Source organism: Marmota marmota, unplaced genomic scaffold (assembly GCF_001458135.2).
Source record: "Marmota marmota marmota unplaced genomic scaffold, marMar, whole genome shotgun sequence".
NCBI classification, from domain to species: Eukaryota; Metazoa; Chordata; class Mammalia; order Rodentia; family Sciuridae; genus Marmota; species Marmota marmota.
In genome coordinates this window covers 42,738,855-42,763,421 of record NW_026000108.1, presented here as the reverse complement: position 1 = coordinate 42,763,421, position 24,567 = coordinate 42,738,855, and the positions used below count along the sequence as shown (strand labels likewise).

The 24,567-nt window shown below is 39.5% G+C and overlaps 1 protein-coding gene across 1 annotated transcript; it reads right to left on the bottom strand.

The window, feature by feature from the left end:
- Positions 1 to 24,508, bottom strand: Rest (RE1 silencing transcription factor). The gene is made up of 4 exons (XM_015482140.2): positions 24,236 to 24,508; positions 21,341 to 22,244; positions 10,585 to 10,668; positions 1 to 5,921 (listed from the first exon to the last, which is right to left on the bottom strand). The coding sequence occupies exons 2-4, from the start codon at positions 22,233 to 22,235 to the stop codon at positions 3,658 to 3,660; spliced, it is 3,243 nt and encodes a 1,080-aa protein (XP_015337626.1). The 5' UTR covers positions 22,236 to 22,244; positions 24,236 to 24,508; the 3' UTR covers positions 1 to 3,657.
- Between the last annotated feature and the right edge of the window lie 59 nt (positions 24,509 to 24,567).

Below are 24,567 nucleotides of genomic sequence, written 5' to 3'. Positions count from 1 at the left end.
TGCTTTTTAAAACTTTATTTCAACATAACTATGCTTACAGAAATACACTCACATTGGTTAATAGAATGCAATTTAAGTTTTAACTTATCCTACACAATTTCAACCAAAAACTTGGTACATGGTTTAAGATTTTAAAAAGAATTTGCAATCTGGCTTATTTTTATCTATTACAAATGTATATAAAAGATCCACCATCAAATGCTGCTAAAGAAAGCAGCAAGAACCTTGAGAAATATACCTTTGGTTTGCCTCAGAAAAATAACACGTATTGCACTGTAAAAGTTTATAAAATTGGTGCAACAAAACATTGTTGTTATGTTACAATGCCAGTTCAGAAAGTTCAGTAACTAATGGATGCAGAAGGGGATGGGAGGGTGCCTATGTACACATGTGGTACTGTAAAAGCTATCTGATTTAATTAATATAGTATGTAGATTATAAATCTACACAAACCAAGATTCAGATAATTTCTTAAATCTGAATTAACACTATCAGCTCACTTCATCTGCTGAGGTCAACAATTGAACTTGACACACTGGCTTTAAGTTTTTTTGATATATGCAAAGTAAATTTCCTCCCCCAGCTTTTCAGTCCAGAAGTGACAGTATACTACAGGCAAGGTATTCCTTCCATCTTCAACATTCATGGGGTGACATGTGATGAGGTTAACTGGGGTTTTAATTTGTATCAGCATGCAATGCAAACGGCCCCCAGAGTCAATGACCACATGCCGTTATAAGTGACTACTCTAAAAAATAAAATGGCCCTTCTTGGAAGACTAGAGCAAAACATCCAGCTACAGTTATAAGAAGCCTTATCAAAACAATTTTAGCTCCTTATGAATGACACCTCAATAAAAATAAAAGTAGCCCCCGAATAAGAAGCAGCTCTGATAAAGAGGAAAATATAACTTAAATATATTGGAAACCAATGGGAATACAGGTTCAAAAATAATTAGATTTTCATGACTACCTAGGATTAGGCTTATAATGCATTCTAGTACTTCAAGTTTACCACTAGTTACTAAATACCAATTTACAAATAACATGTTTATTGTTCCTTTATCAAAAGAGAAAGTTCTAGCTTCAATTCTATTGTGGGGAGGGCACTAGAAAATACAAAGATTCAAACAGTTCCATGCAAATATCACATTTTTCAAATGGAAGAACTCCCAACTGGACCAGAAGTTCCAATTACTAATATATTTTTCATTGAAACAATTTTTAAAAAGTACAAATACATGGCATTAAGGTTCAGGACCTAATATAGGCCTGATAATCAAGTCCTTGTTTTCTGGAAGAAAGGCCTCAAGTCCCAATCAATTTCCAGTAACAATGTTTTACACATCAACTTAATAAGGGGTTTTAATTTCCTTCATATTTTTGTCTTCAGCATTCTAGTCTTAAAGGCTAGATTAGAAATTAGTTCAATTCCCCAGAAGGCAAATTTCTTTCCTTTACAGTATGAAAGAATCCAGAAAGACCTCTTCCCCAAGCAGATTCCCAATCTCTAATCTGTGCTTAAAATGAATCTTTTTCAATATAATGTAAAAGGTAACTTAGGTAAAATGTGCTCATTAACATTAAAAACTAGTTGTTAGGAAGACTTAACTAGCTGTATAATTTAAGGTTTAAAACATAAATATTTGCAGCTTGATCTCCTGCTGACAATGATTGTCGGAGCCTATAATTCAACATTTATAAATTCCCATTCATACACGCCAAACACACCGTTATCACACAACTTACTCATGTCTTGAGAGAATCTTCTTAAAATTCTTTGGCCTCCCAGTCAATTCCAAGTTTGAGCAACTTTTAACTCAAACTTCACTCTCAGATTAACAAGTTTTCCACCCATACATTAATGCTTGTCCTAATCTTTCATGTTGTACTGCCAAAATCTGAAACCTACCTCAAAGAGATAACCAGGTAAAAGAAAATTATCAAAATATTCATGAAGGGGGTTATTTCAAAAATAGAACATGGGAGGCTGGAATTCAAGATTCCCTATTGGGATCACACTTTATTTTACTGAAATGAACTCCTAATGTTAATACAAATCCTATGTTGGATTCTTTCATACTCTCTGGCAAATGGCCAAAGAACCTACAGAACAGTTTTGGAGTACACACCCTTTTTCATACAAAGTGCCCCTATAGGCACATCAGGATAGCTGCAATTCACTTGAGGCCTCACCTGTAGAAGAGGCTGTCATAGGGACAGCCAGGACACCCACTAGTTTGTGGAGATCCCTGAGAAAGTATGATTTTTAAAATCTGGACTGTACTGAAGTTCACCAGCTTTCTTCGCTGTATTCACAGGAAACTGCAGCTGACTTGCCAGAACTCATGCCATCTCTCATTCTAGATTTGCTGTATAATAGCTATGGCTTTGGAATCTCACAAGTGATGTCCCATACAACTTGAAGGAATGATTGCGTCTCCTAATTCTAGGTTTGCAATTTCCAAATCTCAGTTACAATTCTTTATTCAGCTAAGTAGCCACATGGACACCAACCATTTAAGAGAAAAGGTTCTCCCCAAAGATAACATTACAGTTAAGAAGTAACTGTACCATAACAGGCAAAAAAAATTAAAAAATAATGTAACTGATGGTTGGTATTTGAGATTAAAATGTGTTTTAAAAATAAAAACCTCTTGGTTTTATTTATTGCAAAATCAAGAAAGACAGCTGTGAATTTAATATATTCTTTCAAAATAAATAACTTAATGTGAAATACAGATTCTGGCATAGGTATAAGATATGAAAATCATAATGAATGGATTGAACCTGCATGTTTCATTTGCTCACAAACTTGCACACACTATTATTCTGCAAAAAAGACAATTGCAGCAAAGAAAATAAAAACTGCCCTTTTGCAAACAAGCCTAAAAATATTCCTGACGAGGCCAAAATAAACATGCATATATATGTATAAAGTGTTACTGCTCAACACAAATGCTATTTCTAGAAAAATATAACTGCATAGGTTAAAAAAAAACAACAAAAAACAAAAACAATGTGCAACATCTTAAGCCATTAAAGCACCAAAATAAAAAAAAAAAATTTAAAAAACACCAAAATCACTGTTTTTATGACAATTAACACAAAATATTGATCAAAACTCAGCAAGTAAATACCTGGACTGATACAATGTCCACTGTTGGGCTAATTTTTCTTCAATTTAAATGTCTTTTTTTCATCTCTAAAGAAATCTTAAAGTGCTAACTTTATATAAAGCAGGCAAATTGTTCAAGTAATTTGCTATCAAGCCAATTTTTATAGAGCTAAATAAAAAAGGAAAAGTAAACTAAAGTGATAGAAGACAGACACGGAGGAAAACAATGTCAAGCTGTAAATGGACAAAGCAATAGAATGCTATTATATCATCATGGCCTTCTCATTTCAATTGAACATATAAGCTAAATAGATTTAGGTATCTGCTGTTTTTTTTAGTACACTAAACTCCCTTGGATTTGCTAAAATTTATACAACAATCAACAGGTATATATGAAGTCCTAAGGAAAAGGATGCCTCTTAAAAATCGATACTCGACACTAATTAAAGCAATCTTAAAAGGTTTTTCTACTATTATAAATGAATATAAAAATTAATAGCTCTTACAAACCAAGAACTGGAACCTTGTCCCAATCTTTAATTACTCCTGCCCTTTAGCTGCTTTTTCAAGGAAATACACATTAACCAAATGGCGATTGAGGTGTTTGCTGTAATCTTTTTCTTTCCTAAAAGAACGATCACAGAAGATGCAAACAAAATCTCCCTCAGTCCCTTTGCCTGCCAAGGCTTCTTTTGCATCTTTTGTACTAGCTTCTTGTGGAACTGGACGAGCCCCATGCAATCCAGAATCATCACTACCCTCTGACATGTTGTCACTTAGGTCACTTCCGTCATGACTGTGGATACCTTCATCTTCATCAATTTCCTGAGACTCATTTACTGCCACAGTAACAGGAGGTGAAGCCAGCACAGTTTGGGACACTGCTTCATGTTCGCCTATTGGTGGGGGAAGAAGCAATGGTGAAACTGGTTCTCCAACTGCTGAGTCTTTATCAGGGAGATTCTCTGCTGGGTTATGATCAGTATCCATTTCCACTTCACAAAGCATAGCTGAGTCAGTCTGATGCTTATCAGCTAAAGTTTCACCCCCTGGCATATTCAACTTTTGTCCAGAAGATGAAACACTAGTACTAGATTCCTTGGTACAGGAATCGGCTACACTCTTCTCTGCTTCTTCTGTTCCTACTTTCAGAAAAGGGTCTTCTTTGTTTCCTTCACCTTCTGAGAGTAATTTTTGGTCTTCTGACTCCTCCTCTCTTAAGTCTTCCTTTGGCAGTGGTGTTGATGATGCCAAAAGTTCCTGTGTGCTTTTATTTTCCTTTAGAATCTGGCTATCTTTAACAGGCACTAAGCCTACTTCAATAAGGACTTGCTCCTTACGTGTCATTTCACTCTGCATATTGGACCTTTCCTTTCTGTTATCTTTTCGGGGAGAAGTCTTTTTGGGAATTGGCTCATTGTGAAGAGGAGGATCTATGGGAGGAGACAGCTCCATCTGAGCAGGCTCCTTCTGAACAACTTCCATCTGAACAGACTCCATGTTAACAGGCCCCATCTGAACAGGTTCCATGGGTAGAGGCAACTCTATCTGCAGAGGCCCCTTCTGAACATCCTCTGTAAGAGGAGATTCCATAGGAGAGGGCAGCTCCATCTCAGCAGGCTCCTTCTGAACCTCTTCCATATGAGCAGACTCCACAGGAGGGGGCAGCTCCACGTGAGAAGGCCCCTTGTGAACAACCTCCTCCATGTGGACAGTCTCCATAGGAGGGATCAGCTCCATGTGAGCAGACTCCTGGTGAACCACTTCCACCTGAGCAGGCTCTACTTGAACAAGCCCCTTCTGAACCACCTCCATGTGAGCAGGCTCTACTTGAACAGGCCCCTTCTGAACCACCTCCATGTGAGCAGGCTCTACCTGAACAGGTTCCATGGGTAGAGGCAACTCTATCTGCAGGGGCCCCTTCTGAACATCTTGAACAGGCCCCTTCTGACTAGTCTCCTTTTGAACAGGTTCCTTCTGAGAGGTGTCTTTCTGAGAAGGCTTGCTGCTTTTTTTACTTTGTTTATTTTTTAGGGTTTTCTTCTTTGTATTTTTTTTCACGCAGGTATTTTGTTTTTTATTCTCCTCCACTTTGTTATCACCCTTTGGTACTTCCTGACTATTTTTGGATTTACCTTCTATCTTCCTTTTCTTTTTTGTCATAGATTCCTCATCATTCACAGGATCATGCATGGAATGGGCTTCAATTTCCATCTTCCTTTTGCTTTTCTTGGCTTTACAGGATTTTTCTGAATTATTTCTTGTATGCACATCCATGTCTTTAGCTTCTGTTGCTGACTTGCGAGTTCTGGTAGTGACCTGAATCATTGAAACATTGCTACAAGGTTTTTTCTCTTTTGAAACATTATCTTTTTTCTCCACTTTTACAGACCTCTCATTTTTCTTTCCAGCTACATCCCCTTTTATTTTCGTTTGCTCTGTTTCTGTTTTTTCATTGGTAGTACTGTTATCAAGTAAGTCAGCCTCTCGCTTTTTGGTTTTCTTTAATTTCACTTTTGACACATCCATTGTTTTATTAGGACAAGTAGGATGCTTAGATTTGAAATGATACTGTAGATTACACTTTTTGGAAGCTGCATAGTCGCATACAGGGCAATTAAACTGCCGTGGGTTCACATGTAGCTCTACATGTTTTTTGAAGTTGCTTCTATCTGCTGTTTTGTAGTCACAGTGGGGGCAATTAAGAGGTTTAGGCCCATTGTGAACCTGTCTTGCATGGCGAGTTACTTCATGTTGATTAGAGGCCACATAACTGCATTGATCACATTTAAATGGCTTCTCACCTAAAGATAAATAAGAGATGTTAGAAGACAGATTAAAACAAATTCAAGATTTAAATATGCTCATAAGAAATTATACATATAAAATAATCACAAACACTATTGAAAAGAATGTATCATGCACCTTGCATTTACTGTATTTATTTGTATAGCTTTTCTCTATCCCTTGACACTGATTCTCAAACCAATAGAGGAATAAATTATCTGTCCACCATCATCTTCAAAAAATGTTCCATAAAGCTGGGCACAATGGCACATGCCTATAATCTCACTGACTTAGAGGCTGAGACAGAAGAATCTTAAGTTCAACTTAAGTGAAGGGCTCAGCACCTTGGTGAGACCCTGTTTCAAACTAAAAAATTAAAAAGAGCTGGTGAGGTAGTTCAATGGTTAAGTACCCTGGGTTCAATCCCCAATACCCCACCCCTCAAAAAAGTTCCATAAAGTTAAGGCTCTGAAGCACCATTAAACAACTGAGATTCATCAAGAAATGGAATTACTAGAAAAAACTCAACTGAGGGGTGGATGTTAATTTTGAGGCAATGTCACTCAAGAGAAAATAATTCTAAACTTTTTTGTTAAGGGAAAACAAATGTATACGGAGTCCATTATAAAATCCCCACACATTTCTAAGATATATCTTGGGAGAAATATCTTTTACTCTGGAAAACACTCCCAGTCCCTAAGTACAAAGGTTTTAAAATTCTGCTGTAGCCTAACATAAAGAGGAAAAGGTTTTCTCTTGAAATTTAAACCTTTTGTTCATTACGGCTCAGTAAGTTTTACTCAACATGCTTTCTAATGCCAAAGCTGCTATTTTAAAGTAAAAATATAGCTAAAGTAATTATTCAGAAAACTTCTGTGATTTTTTTCCTCTCTCACCTTTTCTAAAAATGGGCACTTAAAACTAGATACACGAGAAGCCGCATACAAATAGATACTGTAACACAAGCAAACAGTCATAATCACAGATACATACAAAACCAGAACCACCCCCATAACCCAAATTAAAGGCATAAGAATAACACATTCTACCTGAATACATACCCATCTAGATCACTTTCTAGTAAATATTATCAAATGGTATCCATACCCCACTGGTCCAATGGAATGCATAGTAGAGAAATGGAAATTAACATTTATGAAAATTCATCTCTCAAACATTCTCAAATTCATATCAATCTTATAAGTTTTTCATAAAGCAAAAATTCAGAAATATAGCAAAACCATGTAGATGTTAAGCTTTCCATGATTAGAAAATTATTATATAATACTAAATGACAAAAACACACTTCTCCAGGTATGTCAGATTAGATATGTCACTAATTAGACAACTCTTTTTAATGTCAGAATAATGTGGTTTCCACAACATGCTACTCTATAGTTGACCCTACAGGGTTGACTCCAATGAATGATCTAAATGGAGACAACATTTCCTTAACATATGTAGATACAGTTAGGTCAGGTGGGGCATGCCTGAAATCCCACCCACTCTGTAATCCCACCCACCCGAATGGCTGATGCAAGAAGATACTGGGTTTGAGGCCAGCCTAGGCAATTTAACAAGACCCCGTCTAAATAATTAAAAAAAAAAAAAAAAAAATTGCTGGGGATGAATCTCAGTGGTACAGCACTTGCCTAGCTAGCATACATGTCTGGTTCCATCCCCAGGACATCACAAAAAAAGAGGGAAGGGTTGTTTTCTTGGTTTTATTTTGGTACTGGAAATTAAACCAGGGGTACTCTACCAGAGCAACATCCCCAGCCCCCCCTTTTAAAAAAAAAAAAAAAAAAGGTGAAGGGCTAGGGATGTGGCTCAAGCGGTAGCATGCTCGCCTGGCATGCGTGCAGCCCAGGTTCGATCCTCAGCACCACATACAAACAAAGATGCTGTGTCTGCCGAGAACTAAAAAATAAATATTAAAAAATTCTCTCTCTCTCTTTAAAAAAAAAAAAAGGTGAAGTGTAGCTCAGTGATGGATCACCCCTGGGTTAAAACCCCTAGTATCACAAAAAAGAAAAGCAAGCAAAATACCAAACATCTGGTAAATTCAAATATATTTGTTTCATGCAAAGATACTAACTCAGCAGGTACACAAGACACCATAAACAGGCAGCAGAAAGCTAATATGGCCTCCTAGGTTAATACTGAAGATTATAATTATAAAATGTAAACTATATAGCCAGATGCAGTGGTACACACCTATAATCCCAGCAGCTCAGGAGGCTGTTTTAGGAGGATCACGAGTTCAAAACCAGCCTGAGCAACTTAATAAGGCCCTAAGCAATTTAGCAAGACCCTTTTCTTAGGCTAAGGTTGTGACTCAGTGGTAGAGTGCTCGCCTAGCATGCATGAGGTACTGAGTTCGATCCTCAGCACCACATAAAAACAAAATAATGTGTCCACCTAAAACAAAAGATACATAAATAAATAAATAAATAAATAAATAAATAAATATTTTTTAAAAAGAGCCTTATCCCAAAAATGGGTTGGGGTGGGGCGTGGTGGCACATTCCTATAATCCCAGTAGCTTAGGAGGCTGAAGCAGGAGGACAGTGAGTTCAAAGCCAGCCCCAGCAAAAGCCAGGCACTAAGCAACTCAGTGAGACCTCTCTAAATAAAATACAAAATACGGCTGAGGATATAGTGGCTCAGTGACCAAGTGCCCCAAGTTCAATCCCCAGAGTAAGCCCCTACCCTGCCCAAAATGGGTTGGGGATGTGGCTCAGTGGTTAAGCACCTAAGTTCAACTCCTATACAAAAAATAAATAAATAAAATAAAGTGATCAGCCCTATATCTAAAGGTTTTGTATCCATGAATTTAAACAATTCCATATTTAAAGTATATAAGAAAAAGATTATGGGGGGCTGGGGGTGTGGCTCAAGCGGTAGCGCGCTCGCCTGGCATGCGTGCAGCCCAGGTTCGATCCTCAGCACCGCATACAAACAAAGATGTTGTGTCCGCAGAAAACTAAAAAATAAGTAAATATAAAATTTAAAAAAAAGAAAAAGATTATGTATTTACTGAGTAGGTAGACTTTTTCCTGTCATTATTTCCTAAACAATAAAATATACTATCAATTTTAAAAAGACACCATAAACATTTAATGAGTTTATACAAAAAGGACACAAGTGTTATCATCCTAACCCTGACCCTTCATCACAATGGGTCCACTAGATGTGGCTACAGATTAAACACATCCCAAGGTAGATATCAAGCATTTAATTTTCAATTTACAAGTAATACAAAGAAGCTGAACGCAGTGATAGATGATGCCCCTGTAATCCCAGGAACTTCAGAACCTAAGGAAAGAGGATTGCAATTTTGAGGCCAGCCTCAGCAACTTAAGAGACCCTGTCTCAAAAATTGAAAAAGGGTGGGGATGCAGCTCACTGGTAGAGGGATTTTAAGTTCAAAAAAAAAAAAAAAAGAGGGACAGAAGAAAAGCAAAATGACATCATGAGAAAGCAATCAGACATCTAGAAGGGAAGACATTCCACAGGAAAAATGGCCATATTTCTTCAATGCCTTAATATTGCCTTCTATAAGATGAGAACAGTAGAACTTTACAACATAATAATATTTATAAAGCTAAGATGAATTAACCTATATAAAGCACTTAAACATTTTATGTGTTGGCTAGAGTACAGTTATCCACATGACACAATGTCTACCATTAACCAAGCCTGATATTAAATCCAAGTTACCCTTGGAGAATGAAGTCAGGAAGTGTTCAGAAGTAATAAAACAAAAATTTTGATTAAGGGGCACAACCCGATAGCTCAGATTTAGAAGAACTCAGATGTAGGGGTACATGCTTGTAATCCCAGCTATTTGGGAGGCTGAAGGGGGCCAATCATGACAATGTGGCAAGACTCTGCCTCAAAATAAAAAATAAAACAGACTAGGGTTGTAGGTCAGTGGTAAAGCATTCCTGACTTCATCCCCCAGTACTACAACAACAAAACAAAACAAAAAATCCTCCTAGAAAAATAAGCATATAGAAAAAAAATATATATTCAGTTTCAGGAGTCCCACCCACAGAATCCAGATTAACAATCCCCATTTAAAGCCAGACACAGTGGTGCATGCCTGTAATCCCAGCAATTTGGGAGGCTGAGGCAGGAGGATCTCAAGTTCAAGAGCAGCCTCAAAAACTTAGCAAGACCCTGACTCAAAATAATAAAATAAAAAGGGCTGGAGATGTAGCTCACTAATAAAAAAGCAGCCCTGGATTCAATCCACAGACTAAAAATTAAGCAAATAAGCAAGCAAGCTGGGCATAGTGAAAAAAAACCCTACAATCCCAGAGACTCAGGAGGGTGAGTCAGGAGGACCCTAGAGGATCACAAGTTTTGAGGCCAGCCTGGGCAACTTTTGATACCGTCTCAAAATAAATAAAGCTGGGCATGCTGGTGCCTATAGCTTCGGAGGTTAACACAGGGGATTGTAAGTTTGAGGTAAGCCTCAGCAACTTAGCAAAACCCTGTCTAAAAATTTAAAAAAAGGGCTGGGGATGTACTGTAGCTCAATGCAAAGCACCCCTAGGATCAATTCCCAATACTAAAAATGATAATAAAAAGAACTTCTTTATAATAGTACTTTCTAACAAAAATAACATCAGCTTACTGAAAATGGTGGGAAAGTTCCCATTTTCTACCAACCTGAATGAGTACGCATATGTCTAGTTAGATGAGTCTTCTGAGAACTTGAATAAGGACAAAGTTCACATTTATATGGGCGTTCTCCTGCAAAACAATAACGAACAGTTTTTAAATATAACAAAATAAGTCAAATACATTGTCACTAACAATGTAACAATATTCACTACTGACCACTATATAATAAAGACTTTTTTCCTCTTATTTCTAGCAGAGCCTCAACTTATCAAACATCAGAAATATAAATGGTTCATTTTAGAATTTACTATATATATATATATATTTTAACTTTGCTGACAAACAATACTGTTGGCTTTCTGAATTCTTATAGCCCTTTGCAATTTTTAGTGAATATATATATCCCATCCCCCATACCACTGAGTCACATCCCCAGCCCTTTTTGTCTTATTTTGAGACAGAGTCTTGCTAAATTGCTGAGGCTGGCCTCAAAATTCCAATATACTCCTGTCTCAGTCTCCTAAATCACTGGGATTACAGGTATGAGCCACCACACCTGGCACAATGTCAAATATTATTACATTAAAAATTAAACTATTATCTGGCTAATGTATCAAGAAATATTTAACAGGAATTATTCTTCTGCCAGGTATGGTGGCACACACCTATAATCCCAGCAACTACAGAGGCTGAGGCAGGAGGACTGCAGGTGCAAGGCCAGCCTCAGCAACTTAGTGAGGCCCTAAGCAATTCATTGAGATCCTGTTTCAATATAGAAAATAAAGAGGGGTGGGGATGTGGCTCAATAGTTGAGTGCCCCTGGGTTCAATAGCATGGTGGCGCATGTCTGAAATCCGAGAGTCTCAGGAGGCTGGTGAAGGAGAATAGTAAGTTCAAGGTAACCTCAGCAACTCAAAGAGAACCTGCCCCCCAAAATAAATAAATAAATAGATAGATAGATAGCTGGGAGTGTAGCTTGGTGGTAGAGCAAATACATTGTCATTAACAATGTAACAATATTCACTACTGACCACTATATAACAAAGACTTTTTTCCTCCTCTTTTCTAGCAATTGAACCTAGGGTTCATTTCCCAGCACCAAAAACAAAGAGAAAAAAATTCTACTCAAATATTCTGATGCTACTAGTTGGGTACTTTTTCTGATCCTTATAAATGATGAATCTACCATTTGAAATCACTGGCTTAAAAAAATAATATTTAAGTGAGGATGAGCTTGCTTTAAACTAAAAATGCATGTGGTGATCGTTACATTTATAACACAGCTATGTCACCAATTCTGAAAGAAATTATAAAATCTGAGAACTGAAGTTAAGAGCCCAGTGACTTATTATTAAAGAACTTAATACTTGCTGGGTGCAGTGGCACACACCTGTAATCCCACAATTTGGGAGGCTGATGCAGGAGGATCACAAATTCCAGGCCAGCCTCAGCAACTTAGCAAGCCCTAAAGCAACATAGTGAGACTTTATCCCAAAACAACAGCCAAAAAACCCCCACAACAATGGGCTGGGGATATGGCTCAGTGGTTACACACTCTTGCATTCAATCCCCAGTACCAATAATAATAGTAATTTAATACTCCCTGCACATGGTGGCCCATGCCTGTAATCCCAGCTATTCAGAGGACTAAGGCAGAATGATTGAGTCAAGTCTAGCCTTGAGCAACTTAATGAGAGCCCACCTCAAAATAAAATAAAATGGGCTGGGATTGCAGATCAGAGGTAGAGAATTACCTAACATGTGCAAGGCCTTGCGATCAATCCGCAACACAGGGAGAAGGGTGGGGAATGTGGGCTATTCAGGGCAGTGGCCCACACCTGTGATCCCAGTGTTTCAGGAGGCTAAGGTACAAGGATCTCAAGTTTGAGACCAGCCTCAGCAATGTAATGAAACCCTGGGCAACTTAGCAATACCCAGCCTTAAAATAATTAGGACTGGGAATATAGCTTAGTGATAAAAATGTGCCTGGATTCAATCCCCAGTATAAAGAAAAATTGTTTTCATTTTTAGCCTCAGGATAATAATTATAATCTTAGGCAAATTACTTAGGAGCCCAATTTCCAGTTTCCTCATCTATAAAAATATCAGAAGCTTCATTCCCATTATAGTGGTGTTTTTTGATTGTTTCTTTGCATTCTTGGGGATTGAACCTAGGGGCACTCCACCACTGGGCTGCATCGCCAGCCCTTCCTAGGCAGGTTCTCACTAAATTGCTGAGGCTGGCCTAAAACTTGTGAGCGATCCTCTTGCCTCAGCATCCCAAGTTCCTGGGATTACATGTACCAACCAGCAAAGCTATTTTGAGAATTTGGATATTACATGTAAAGCATTTAACACTGTACTTCGCACATGTGAAGCCCTAAATAACTATCCGTTATTGAGCCTGTGAGGCACAGTTCAGTGTTTGAGCACTTCCTTAGTATGCAGAGGCCCTGGGTTCCATCCCCAGAATGGGGGGAGGGGGATATCAGTTATTAACTTTGCCTACACAACAAAAACAGGTCAAGGAAAAGATGGCATGAAACTAAAAATGGAAATGGTCAAAAAACATGTTCCTAATGACCATTCCATTGTAATTAGCTGGTAGGCTGGAGAATACATGGGTGGATGCTTAAGAGGGTGGGTGGACTGACTACTGCAGAGATGGATGAACAGAACCTTTGGTTATCAATCCACAATGGTTATCAATGCCCCTGGGGTACTTGTCTACCTAAATGAGATGGCTAGAACTCTCATCTGAAGGAAAGAAGCAATGCCCACTTCATCCTAATGAGTTTCTCATTTGCACTGGAGCTCCTAATCCCTTCCAGCGCTTCCCAATCCCCTGGATTCTCTCTTTGCTCCTTTACTTCTATAAGCAATACATATTCACTTATTGATCATCCACTCAATAAACAGGCCAGAAGCCACAGGTCATGGGCGTTTTTGCCTGTGTGCATGGGGGGGCCTGTGTGCATTTTCAGATATGGAAACCGAAGCTCAGAAACAAGCAAGCAGCCTATATGCTGCACAGATGGGCTCACTATTTTCCCTAAGCCCAAAATGGGCCGAGGACCATCAGGCTTCCACATCTAAGCTGTGCTGCAAAATGCCAGGCCCCCACATGGAGGACCCCATAAGGTGGAAACAGTCATCTCTCGCCAGAACTTCCCATCAAGGTCTCCACAACTGACTACCCCACACCCCATCCCCCTACAGCTCTTTTTTGTTTGTTTGTTTGTTTGTTTTAATGTTTTTATTTTTTAGTTTTCGGCAGACACAACATCTTTGTTTGTATGTGGTGCTGAGGATCGAACCCGGGCCGCATGCATGCCAGGCGAGCGCGCTACCGCTTGAGCCACATCCCCAGCCCCCCCTACAGCTCTTGATTCCAGGGAAGAATTAAGACAGTTTAAAGAATGTTAATGTATTTCTACATAGATATATAAATAGCCAAAGCATGTGAAGAAATGCATATCATCAATATAAAAGATAGATATCCAAGTGCAATGGCACATACCTATAACCCCAGCAACCAAGGAAGCTGAGGCAGGAGGAGCACACGTTAAGAGGCCAGCCTCTGCTACCTAGCCAGGCCCTGGCCCTTGGCATGTTACTAAGACCCTGTCTCAAAATAAAAAAATAAAAAGGGCTGTGGATATGGCTCTGTGGTAAAGTGCCGCTAGGTTAAATCCCCAACGCCAAAAACAAATGAAAAAAAAAAATCGCAAAAATGAAGATTTCATTCTTACAAGAATAGGTTATAACCAGAAATACAAAAATTTGGGTTTTTTTTCCCCCCCCTGATAGTACCAGGGATAGAACTCAGGGGAGCTCTATTGTGGAGCTACATCAGTCCTTTTTTTTTTAACAGATACATTTTCTTTATACCTTTTATTTATTTATTTATTTTTATGTGCTGCTGAGGATTGAACCCAGTGCCTCAACATACTAGGCAAGCGCTCTACACCGAGATATAATCCCAGCCCCTGGTTTTTTTTCCCCTTTTTGATAAAATAGGGTTTCCTTTAAAAAACTGTCCAGACTGGCCTAGAAATTGTGATCCTCCTGCCTCAGTCTCCTGAGTTGCTGGGATTAGGAGTACACCACCAAACCTAGGTTAACATTACTGGAGAGTTTTTAGGATATAGAGAAATTGGAGATCTCATTCACTGCAAGGCCATTTTGGAAAACAGCTTGGCAATTCCTGAAAGGTTAAATGCCAACAAAAACAAATGCCATGTACTCTTATAATAAACAGGCTGGGAACGTAACTCAGTGGTACAGCATAAGCTAAGAATGTGCATGCTAAGACTATTCCTCTCCAGTACTGTTAAAAAAAAAAAAAAAACCAATTAAAAATAGTCGAGAGCTATGTTGCACACCTATAATCCCAGCACTCCAGAGGCTGAGGCAGGAAGATTCCAGTTGGAGGTCAACCTGGGCAACTTTAAAAAGGGATGGGGATATAGCTTAGTGGCAAAGCATCCTTGGGTTCAATCCTCAGTACCAAAGTGTAGTAGTAGTAGTAGTAGTAATAATACAGACAATAGAGCTGTGAAGTAGCTTTGCGACACATGCATTGGCCACAGGTTCAATTCCTTATAATGCTTTTTTGAAAAAAGAAAAAAGATTTAAAAGTAAATTATTATCCTCAAGTGATCTTTCATGTTAATCTATAAATTTGTTTTCTTTTTCTGTTACCTTTGTTTTGAATTACATGTTTTTTTAAATATTTACATCCCAAACAGTTCCCTAAATTACTGAGGTTGGCCTCAAATTTGCAATACTCCCCTGCCAAGAGGCTGGGATTATAAACTTGCACCACCCCACCCCCAGCTTTTTTTTTTTCCTACTGGGCACTGAACCTAGGGGCACTTTACCACAGAGCTACAGCACCAGCCCCCCTCACTTTTTTGGGGTGATAGGGTCTTGCTAAATTGCCCAGGCTGGCCTTGTATTTGCAATGCTCCTGGCTTCAAGCCTCCCAAGTCACTAGTACTTTTAAGTCATTTCTAATATAGAAGAATATGGAAAATGTACAATTGCACAAACTAAACATAACGCTTCTAGAGCTAGGCATGGTGGGACATACCTATAATCCCAGTGAACCCAAAGCAAGGCTGAGGCAGGAGGATTTCTAGTTTGCAGTCAGACTCAGCAAGTTAGTAAGGCCCTAGGCAACTTAATGAGACCCTGTCTCAAAATAAAAATAAGGGCTGGGGATGTGGCTCAGTGGTTAAGTGCCTCTAAGTCAATCAACAGTACCAAAAAACCAACAACAAAAGCCTACTTAAGCACTGATTTTTCAGTCACACACACGGAACAAATAAGTTACCTTTTAAGTTAGAACTTGTAAACTGGTTAAATATCATAAAATTCAATTCCCAGTACAACCCCCGCTCAAAAAAAAAAAAAAAAAGCAAAATTAACAGTTTTCATGTAAGAGGTCAGTTTAAACAAAAAGTAATCCCTAGTTGCCCTCCCCACCACAATGATAATTACCTGTAGAATAATGAGATTTCTGACCTTCTATATGACCTCAGGCACAGCATTCAAATCTATGGTTTTCACTATAAACATGACTATTACCATATAGTGTTCCCCAATGGAATGTTCAAGATTAGCATAGGAAAAAGGGCCCAACCGCGTGCACTCAGTGAGAATGGTATAAATTCATTAAGTCAATCTGAGAACTAGGCTACCTAATAGTACAGAGGAAATAAATGATTCCAGCACTCATTTTCTCTCTACTCTAGATGAATTTTTTTATAAACATATTTTGAGAATGATACATTTCATACAATATACTCAGAATTTATATAATCAAACCATTATCCTTTAATTTATGTATTAAACTAAAAAAAATGTAAAAAAGAAAGAAAAGTAAAATAAAAAAAGAAAAGTACCATGGAGGAGGAGATGACAATGAAAGTAAATATGAGCTATGAGCGGAGGGGAAAATCACTTTTCTCCTTTTGTAGGACTTTTGAACCCAGGGAGACTCTACCACCTCACTAAGACCCCGGGGTCATTTTATTTTTGAGACAAGAGTTTCACTGAAATGCTAAGGCTGAAAAAAAAATTAATTAATTAATTAATTAATTAAATTGATGAGTTTGGCCTCCAACTTGGGATCCTGGTCTCAGTCTTCCCAGTCACTGGAATTATAGACACATGCCACAAACTGCCAGGAAAAAAAAAAAAAATGTAAGGCAAGATGTTCCAGTGACTCAGGAAGCTGAGACAAGAGGATCCCAGGTTTGAAGGCCAACCTTAGTTACTAAAAGTGACACTGTCTCACTCAAATGGGCGCGGAGGTGGGGGCGGGGAGACCAAGGGTGTGCTTCAGTTGTAGAGCCCACTGGGTTAAATCTCCAGGATCCCCCTACAGAAACTGAAGTTAAGTCAGGTGCAGTGGTGCCTTGCTATAATCACAACTATTAGAAGGGTGAGGCAGGAGGATGACAAGTTGGAAGCCAGTCTCAGCAATTTAGAAGACCCTATTTCAGAAAAGAAATTAAAAGGACTGGAAATGTAGCACAGTGGTAAAACCCCTGACTCAATCCTCAGAACTGCACCTCCCTCAAAAAAAAAACATAAAGAGGGGAAACCGTTACAGACAGATGATATAGTACATGCATAAAATACAGTAATTACAAATTAGTCATCATGGCTGGGGACGAGGACCTGGGTTCAATCCCCAGTACTGCCAAAACAAAAAACAAGAAACACACACCAACAGCAAAACTTCCTGTTCTCTCCTTATTCCATTTTTTTGCCTGTCTAAAACTGCTCTTACATCAACAAAGTTAAATTTGCTGTTTTATATTTTTATATTTTAAAAATATGTATTTAAAAATTTATATTTTTAGCTTTTAGGGGAAATTGTCAAAATTGTTTGGTAACCCAGCTTCTCTAAGGTTAGTCATTACCTGTGGGATCAACATTATCAGTTTTTGCTTGTTCTTTTAAGAAGGGTCTTGCTACGTTGCCCTGGCTGACCTGAAACTTCTCTGGCTTCAATGATCCTCCCTCCTGAGTAGCTTGGACTATAGGTGCACTCTATAGATAAACAATCTTAAATTAGAATCTGAAGTTCCAGAAAAACTGTTAAATGAATATGAAGTACTTATGAATGAAGTATATACAGTATTTGGGTTTAAAGGTGAGGGGCTGGGGATGTAGCTCAGTGGTTCAGTGCTTGCTCAGCTAATGTGAGGGCCTGAGTTCAATTCCCAGTACTACAAAAAGATTGATTGTAGATGAGGTTAGTTTAGTCTAACCCTTTGTCTAATACATACTGGTAAGTGATGAATGGGGTAAGATTCCCAAATAACTTCCCTCGCCTATAGTATGTATTTTTGTATTGTTTGAACTTCGCATTTATTCATTCATTCATTCATGGTACTGGGGATCGAACCTAGGTGTGCTTAACCACTGAGCCACATCCCCAGTCTTTAATTTTTATTTTATTTTATTTTTGTGGTGCTGAGGATTGAACTCAAGGGCTTGTGCATTCGAGGTAAGCACTCTACCAACTGAGCTATAGCCCCAGCCCTTAATTTTTATTTTGAGACAGGGTCTCACCAAGTTGCACAGGGCCTCACTCACCACTGGCCTCGAACTTGCAATACTCCTGTCTCAGCCTCCCAAGTTGCTAGTATTACAGGTGGACACCACCACACCCAGCTGAACTTTACTTTTGAATGGAATGGTTACAAAGCATGGTGACATCACAGGTTACAACAAATTTCAAAGACTGGAAAATTTTTCCTGGACTACATTTTAAAGCTTTCAACACATCTGCTGGGGCCTGGAAATCTTTGAGGTCCTTCTTGCAATGGAATTTCTGTGGCTTTTGTTATTGGAACTGGGGACTGAACCCAGGGTGCTCTACAAATGAGTTAATCTCCAGCCCTTTTTTCCTTTTTGTGAGGCAGGGTTTCTATGTTGCAGAAGCTGGCCTAGAATTTAAGAGTCTCCTGCCTCAGCCTCCAGAGTCCCAGAATTACTGTACGAGTCACCCACCATCATGGCATCCACAGCCCTTATTTTGGCACAGGGGCTGGCTAAATTGCCCAGGCTGGCCTAGAAATTGCAACCCTCCTGCCTCAGCCTTCAGAGGAATTACTAGCAAGTACCACTGGGCACATGGAATTGTAATTGTAATGGAATTTCACCTGCAAGTTTTAATTAAACCCCATTTTACCTATGGGATTCTGTTATGTGGGGTGCTAACCCTTACAAAGGAAACCTGATATAGACAACACAGCACAGCCTCTTTTCATCTCTTATCCAAAGAGTACAATACTAGGTTACTCTTTATCCATTTTGTTCAGACCAGTCAACAGGCCTCAAAACTAATAACTTTTACCAAGAAAACATAACAGAAATGTAAAAGTTAAACAACAAAAAGAAAAGGGAAGGAAAGAATGTGAAAATTAACTACCAATAGTGAAAGACATTTTTTTAATGTCATTTTTTAAAAAATGGAGACCCCACAGTCAGCTGGGCACAGTGGTGCACACCTATAATCTCAGTAGCTCAGGAGGCTGAGGCAGGAGAATCACAAGTTTAAAGTCAGCCTCAGCAATTTAGTGAGGCCCTAAGCATTTTATCGAGATTGTTTAAAAAAAATAAAAAGGGCTGGGAATGTGGCTCAGTGGTTAAGCCTCTGTGTTCAATAGCCAGTATTAAAAAACATGAAAAGGACAAGGCATGTAGCTTACTGGTAAACACCCCTGGTTCAATCCTCAGTACAAAAAAAAAAAAAAGAAGTGAATAATTTGAGCCAGCCTATAATCTCAACTACCTGAAGAGTTGGCAGGAGGATTCCAAGTTTGAGGCATGGGCAAATTAGCAAAACTTTTTCTCAAAATAAAAAGGGTATTGGGGACGCAGTTCAGTGCATGTGTGAGGCCCCAAATTCAATACCCTGTACAAGGGAGGGAGGGAGAGAATAGAAAACAGAGGGCAGGAAGGAGAATAATCAACAGAGTTGGAGAGAAATGGGAAGTGACTGCTAAAGATGAGGTTTTTTTCTGATTTAAAAAAAAAAAAAAAGAAAGAAGTCCTAAAACTAACTATTTTAGGTGTTGGATGCACAACTCTGAATACACTAAAACCTGTTGAATTCAACTCTCTACCGTATTATATTAATTCAGGTTATTAGTGAATATATTCCAAAAAGTCACCACTTAAAAAAAAAACTCAAACATGCCAAATGTGACAAAATAGTGAAAACCATTGAGAGCAGATAATGGGTATATGCTTCTTAGCATTTTCTTTAGTTCTGAGGAGTCTGAAATGTTTTTCTTTTGGGGGGCTGGAAATTGAATCCAGGGATGTTTTAATCATTGAGCTACATCCCCAGTTGCTTTTGTTTTTTTGAGACACAGTCTTGTTAACAAGGAGACTGGCCTTGAACTGTAATCCTCCAGCCTCAGCCTCCCAAGTAGCTGGGATTACAGGCGTGTGGCCACTCCCCTGACAACTTTTCATATTTTTAAGAAAGTTCAACACTTCTTAGTGCTAGGGATCAAATCCAGGACCTCAAGCATACCAAGTAAGCACGTGCTATACCTAGTTACACCGGTGGCTGGGAAGATAACATCAGAGATTTAACCCAAGAGTACCCCACCACTGAATACACTCCCAGCCCATTTTATTTTTTAATTTTAAGACTGGGTCCAAGTTGTCCAGCTGGTCTGTAACTTGCCATCCTCCACCCTTAGCCTCCCCAGTCACTGGTGATTATAGGAATGCACCACTACCCCTGGAGAACCTCCTCAATTCTTGATAGTTGTACTTAGGGACTAGAAATGTTCTCTTAACCTGAATGCATTAGAACATGGTAAATATAACTGTTTCTGAAACAAAAAAATAGTTCTATATCCACATTTGTTTTCTTAGGAAAATGATTTCAATCGGAGATCTCATACATCTTTTAAAAACTAATTTCTCACTAGACATGGTCACGTACACCTGAAATCCCAGGGACTTGGGAAGCTGAGACAGGAGAATTGCAAGTTCCATGCCAGCCTGGACAACTCAGCAAGACCCTATCTCAAAATAAAAAAACTCCAGGGAGGCTGAGGCAGGAGGATCACAAGTTCAAAGCCAACCTCAGCAATTCAGCAAGGCCCTAAGCAACTATGGCTCAGTGGTTAAGTGACCCTGGGTTCAATCCCCGCCTCCCCTCAAGGCTGGGGATGTTGCTTAGTGTTAGAGCACTCTTGGGCTCAATCATTAGACTCTCAAGCAAACAAACAAACAAAACCTAACTTCTTATATTTCATGGTTTTAGGGAGAATTTTCTGGGTTTTTTTGTTCTGCTTTTGTTGGTACAAGGGATTCAACCAAGGTCTTGATGCCATGTTAGACAAGTGCTCTATATCCCCAGCCTCTAATTTCTCACATTCTGATACCTTTTGGGAATAAAGACAAGTTGTTCCACTTAGGAACTCAATACCACAAGTCAAATGCTTTCACAAGTGAGGTTTTTGTTAAATGCTGCTATGGAAGATTAATTATTGGATTTTCCTTTTGTATAAGCCCTCAAGTCTTTTAGGAAACTATGCTACATTTTAGCTATGTTCAATGTCACATACATACATCTACAAACTTAAAAGCAGTCTAATTTAGGGAAATAGTTTTTAGAATATAAACAATTTGTCCAAGGTTGCAAACAGAGGAAATGATGCAACCTGCATCCCTTTTCTGAAGCATTATTTAGCAGACCGTCAAATTGGAAATCAGAAACAAGAGTTAAATTTATGGCCTAGAAAACATCTCTTACCTGTATGAGTTCGAACGTGCTGAACGTAATTGTTTTTTCTGTCTGAAAAATAGTTGCATTTACCACATGTGTATACTTTCCTTGGAAAATGGTTTCTTAAGTGTTTCCTCCAGTGATACTCGCTTACTGTTGTGTAAGTGCAAATGATGCACTTGTAGACTCGCTCGTTATCTCCAGCTCTTGTGTGGTGTTTCAGGTGCGCAGTATAGTGATCATATCTATTGGTATTGTAGCCACAGCGGTCACAGCGAATGGGGCCCTTAGAGAAATCTCCCTCTTCAGCAGTGGAAGAGCCAGATTCTCTGGCTTTTGCTTGCTTCTCTGCACTTTCTTCCACAAAAAACTTCTTGGCACTATGAACTCTGATATGATGCACAAATTGTTCTTCAGATTCTGCTTCATATTGGCATGGCTTACAGCGAAAGGGTTTGGTCTTCAAGTTCTTGCATTTGTCCTCTGCTCCAGGTGTTTCATTAGGAAGATCTTTATTTGAGCTGTAAATTTCTGGAGCAGCTGATGCCTCAAATACAGGCTGTGGTTCTACAACACTGGCTTCCAAACTTCTCAGTTCCATGTTTTCGAGTCCATTAGGTTCACCTTTTATTTCAGGAGATTCCTCAAGTCCTTCTCCATCACTATCTGAAAAGTTGTTATCCCCAACAGGCATCAATTCTGCCATCTGTCTTTCTTCACCAACCAGGTAATCACAGCAGCTGCCATTCACTTCCCCAGTTAAGGCCACGTTTGCTAGCATGATAAGCTGAGGAGCAGCCAGTTCAGCTTTGGAGAGGTCATGCAAGTCATACATGTCGTTGGGCAAGGCCATGCCAATGTTGCCACTGCCAGTGAACAGCCCTCCTCCTCCAGAAGACTGCCCCATCACCTGGGTAGCCATAACTGTATTCTGAATTAGGAACAACAACAACAAAAAAGAACACAAGAGCAACAGTTTAAGCACAATGCTTAGGAGCCTAAAACCAAAGCATCATTCTAATTCTGCTCTTTTTTGGGGGGGGGCGGGGGGGAGACATAGTACTGGGGGATTGAATCCTAGGGTGCTTTATCACACTGAGCTACATTCCCAGTGTGACTGGGTCCCATAAAGTTTTAATTTTATTATTTAATACTGTCCATTTGCTTTTTCTGAGACTGGATCCGGCTAAATTGCTTGGGTCCTCCCTAAATTTCGGAGGCTGGCCTGGAACTTGTAATCCTCCTGCCTCAGCCTCCCAAGTGGCCATGACCCCCAAAGTTCTAATTCTTCCTAACTGAAAACTACATAGTTCTCAATATAACCTCCAAAACTCAATGAGTTTTGATAACTTCTAAAAACAAACCTTAAAATAGTTTTAATTCCCAATCCTCTTACTTGAGTCACACACACAAACTTCCTCTACCCCTAAAGAAAATTCTGCCAATTGTTTAACATAATTCATTCATTAACTAGGTCTACCACTGACAAGCAAGTACACTTTTTTTTTCTGGTGGTGGTGGGGAAACCTACATTCATTTTTTAAAAATTATTTTTATTGTAGGTGGACACAATACCTTTATTTTGTTTATTTATTTTTATGTGGTGCTGAGGATCGAACCCAGTGCCCCAAGCGTGCCAGGCAAATGCTCTACCACTGAGGCACAACACCAGCCCCCTATACTCATTTTTAATGTTAATTAAAAACTGTTTAAGCTCACTGTTGGTGGCATATGCCTGTAAAACCAACTATTCAGGACTTGAGGCAAGAGAATCACAGGTATGACACCCTCTCAAAATAAAATGAAAAAGGGGTAGAAAGTAGTTCAGTGGTAGAGCACTTACCCAACATGTGCAGTGCCCTATGTCTGATTCCCACTATAGGGGAAAAAATATATTTTTAAAAACCCAACACACTAGTATTTTCCTTCCAACTTTCCTCTACAATACTTCAACGGCCTGAATTAGAAAGCCAAGAAATTAACAAGCCATTCTGTGCATGTATAAGTACACAAGTCTGGAAGGAAGCCTATAATAACTGGTCAATTTAATTGAATTTCATGTGAACGCAACTAATTTCAAAAAGAAGAAAAAAAAACTGCGAGACAGTATCACTTAGTCTCAATTTTTTGATGACTCCCCACATTTAAAAGCGGAAAAAAAGTATGGGCCTCTTTTCCTATGAAAAGGGAAGTTTGGCTTATTCGAAACTTCACAAATGAAGGTTAACTTTTTTTTTTTTTCAAACCCCCTAATAAAACAATCACACAACTCAACGCCACAATCAGCAACTTTCTTCCATTGTGCTTGACTTGGCCTACTTGCCCAGTGGAAGCCATTACAAGATCACCTTCCTGAAAACAAGTTGGGTTTTTAAATGATCTTAACCAAGTTACTTTCCAGTCTAAAAGGTGCTAGTCTCCAGTCCGTGTCTTTCTGCAAATCAGAAAAAGCAAAGACACAGAACTAAATAATAAAGTTAAACCGAAACACATTAAGCAATCCATTCCACCCAAGTGTATAAACCCGTTTAGTTATTTGCACCAACAAAAGTTGGACTCAAATGCCATCACAGAAAACGGAGGGCAAAAGCAGTTCCAAGGCTTAACAGCGCAAGCTATTCGGAAATTTAACCCAACATCGACCTTCCAGATTCCCCAACCCACCCTACCCACGACTCTTACAGGAATTTTAACATTTGTCAGGAAGACCTTTTGGGCACTGCCTGAAAGCCCAACGTGTTCCACGAAATTCCTATGTGCTGCTGCCACCGGCGCCTGCCTCGGCGGCGGCATTCCTAACTGAAATAGGCATTCGGCCATTTTCTCAAAATACCAAACACAAAGCAGCTCTCTGCAAACTCGGGAGCTCTCGCTTCCTCACCGCTCCGCCCGATCCCTGCACACATTCGCCCACCAACTCACCGGGGTTGCCCCCACCGCTCGTCCTGAACCTCTTCCTGTGCTCCCCCAATTCAAACGGTGGAGGTGAGCAAACTCGGGGCTCCAATCCCCAACTGAGTCCTTCCCGAGAGAGACAGCCCCCTCCGCGGCCCACGGGCCCGAGTCCGGGAAAAGGGCGGAAAGTTACCGTGTGGCCGGCGCCCGAGCTCCGCCGACCGCCCGGCTCGCCCTCCGCGGAGGCTCCGCGGGCGCCTCCGCGAGGCGCGGACCCGAGAGCGAGGGGGCCCCCACGCGGGCCGGCCCCCCGCGAGGAGACCGGAGGTCGGCTCCGGGCCGTCTCTCAAGGGCCACCA

Bases quoted from the DNA above. Each gene is read 5' to 3' on its own strand.
- Rest (XM_015482140.2), bottom strand. From the start codon at position 22,235: ATGGCTACCCAGGTGATGGGGCAGTCTTCTGGAGGAGGAGGGCTGTTC. The intron at 10,669-21,340 runs GTAAGAGATGTT...ATTGTTTTGCAG, and splicing joins GCACGTTCGAACTCATACAG to GAGAACGCCCATATAAATGT. The intron at 5,922-10,584 runs GTTGGTAGAAAA...ATTTATCTTTAG, and splicing joins ACATATGCGTACTCATTCAG to GTGAGAAGCCATTTAAATGT.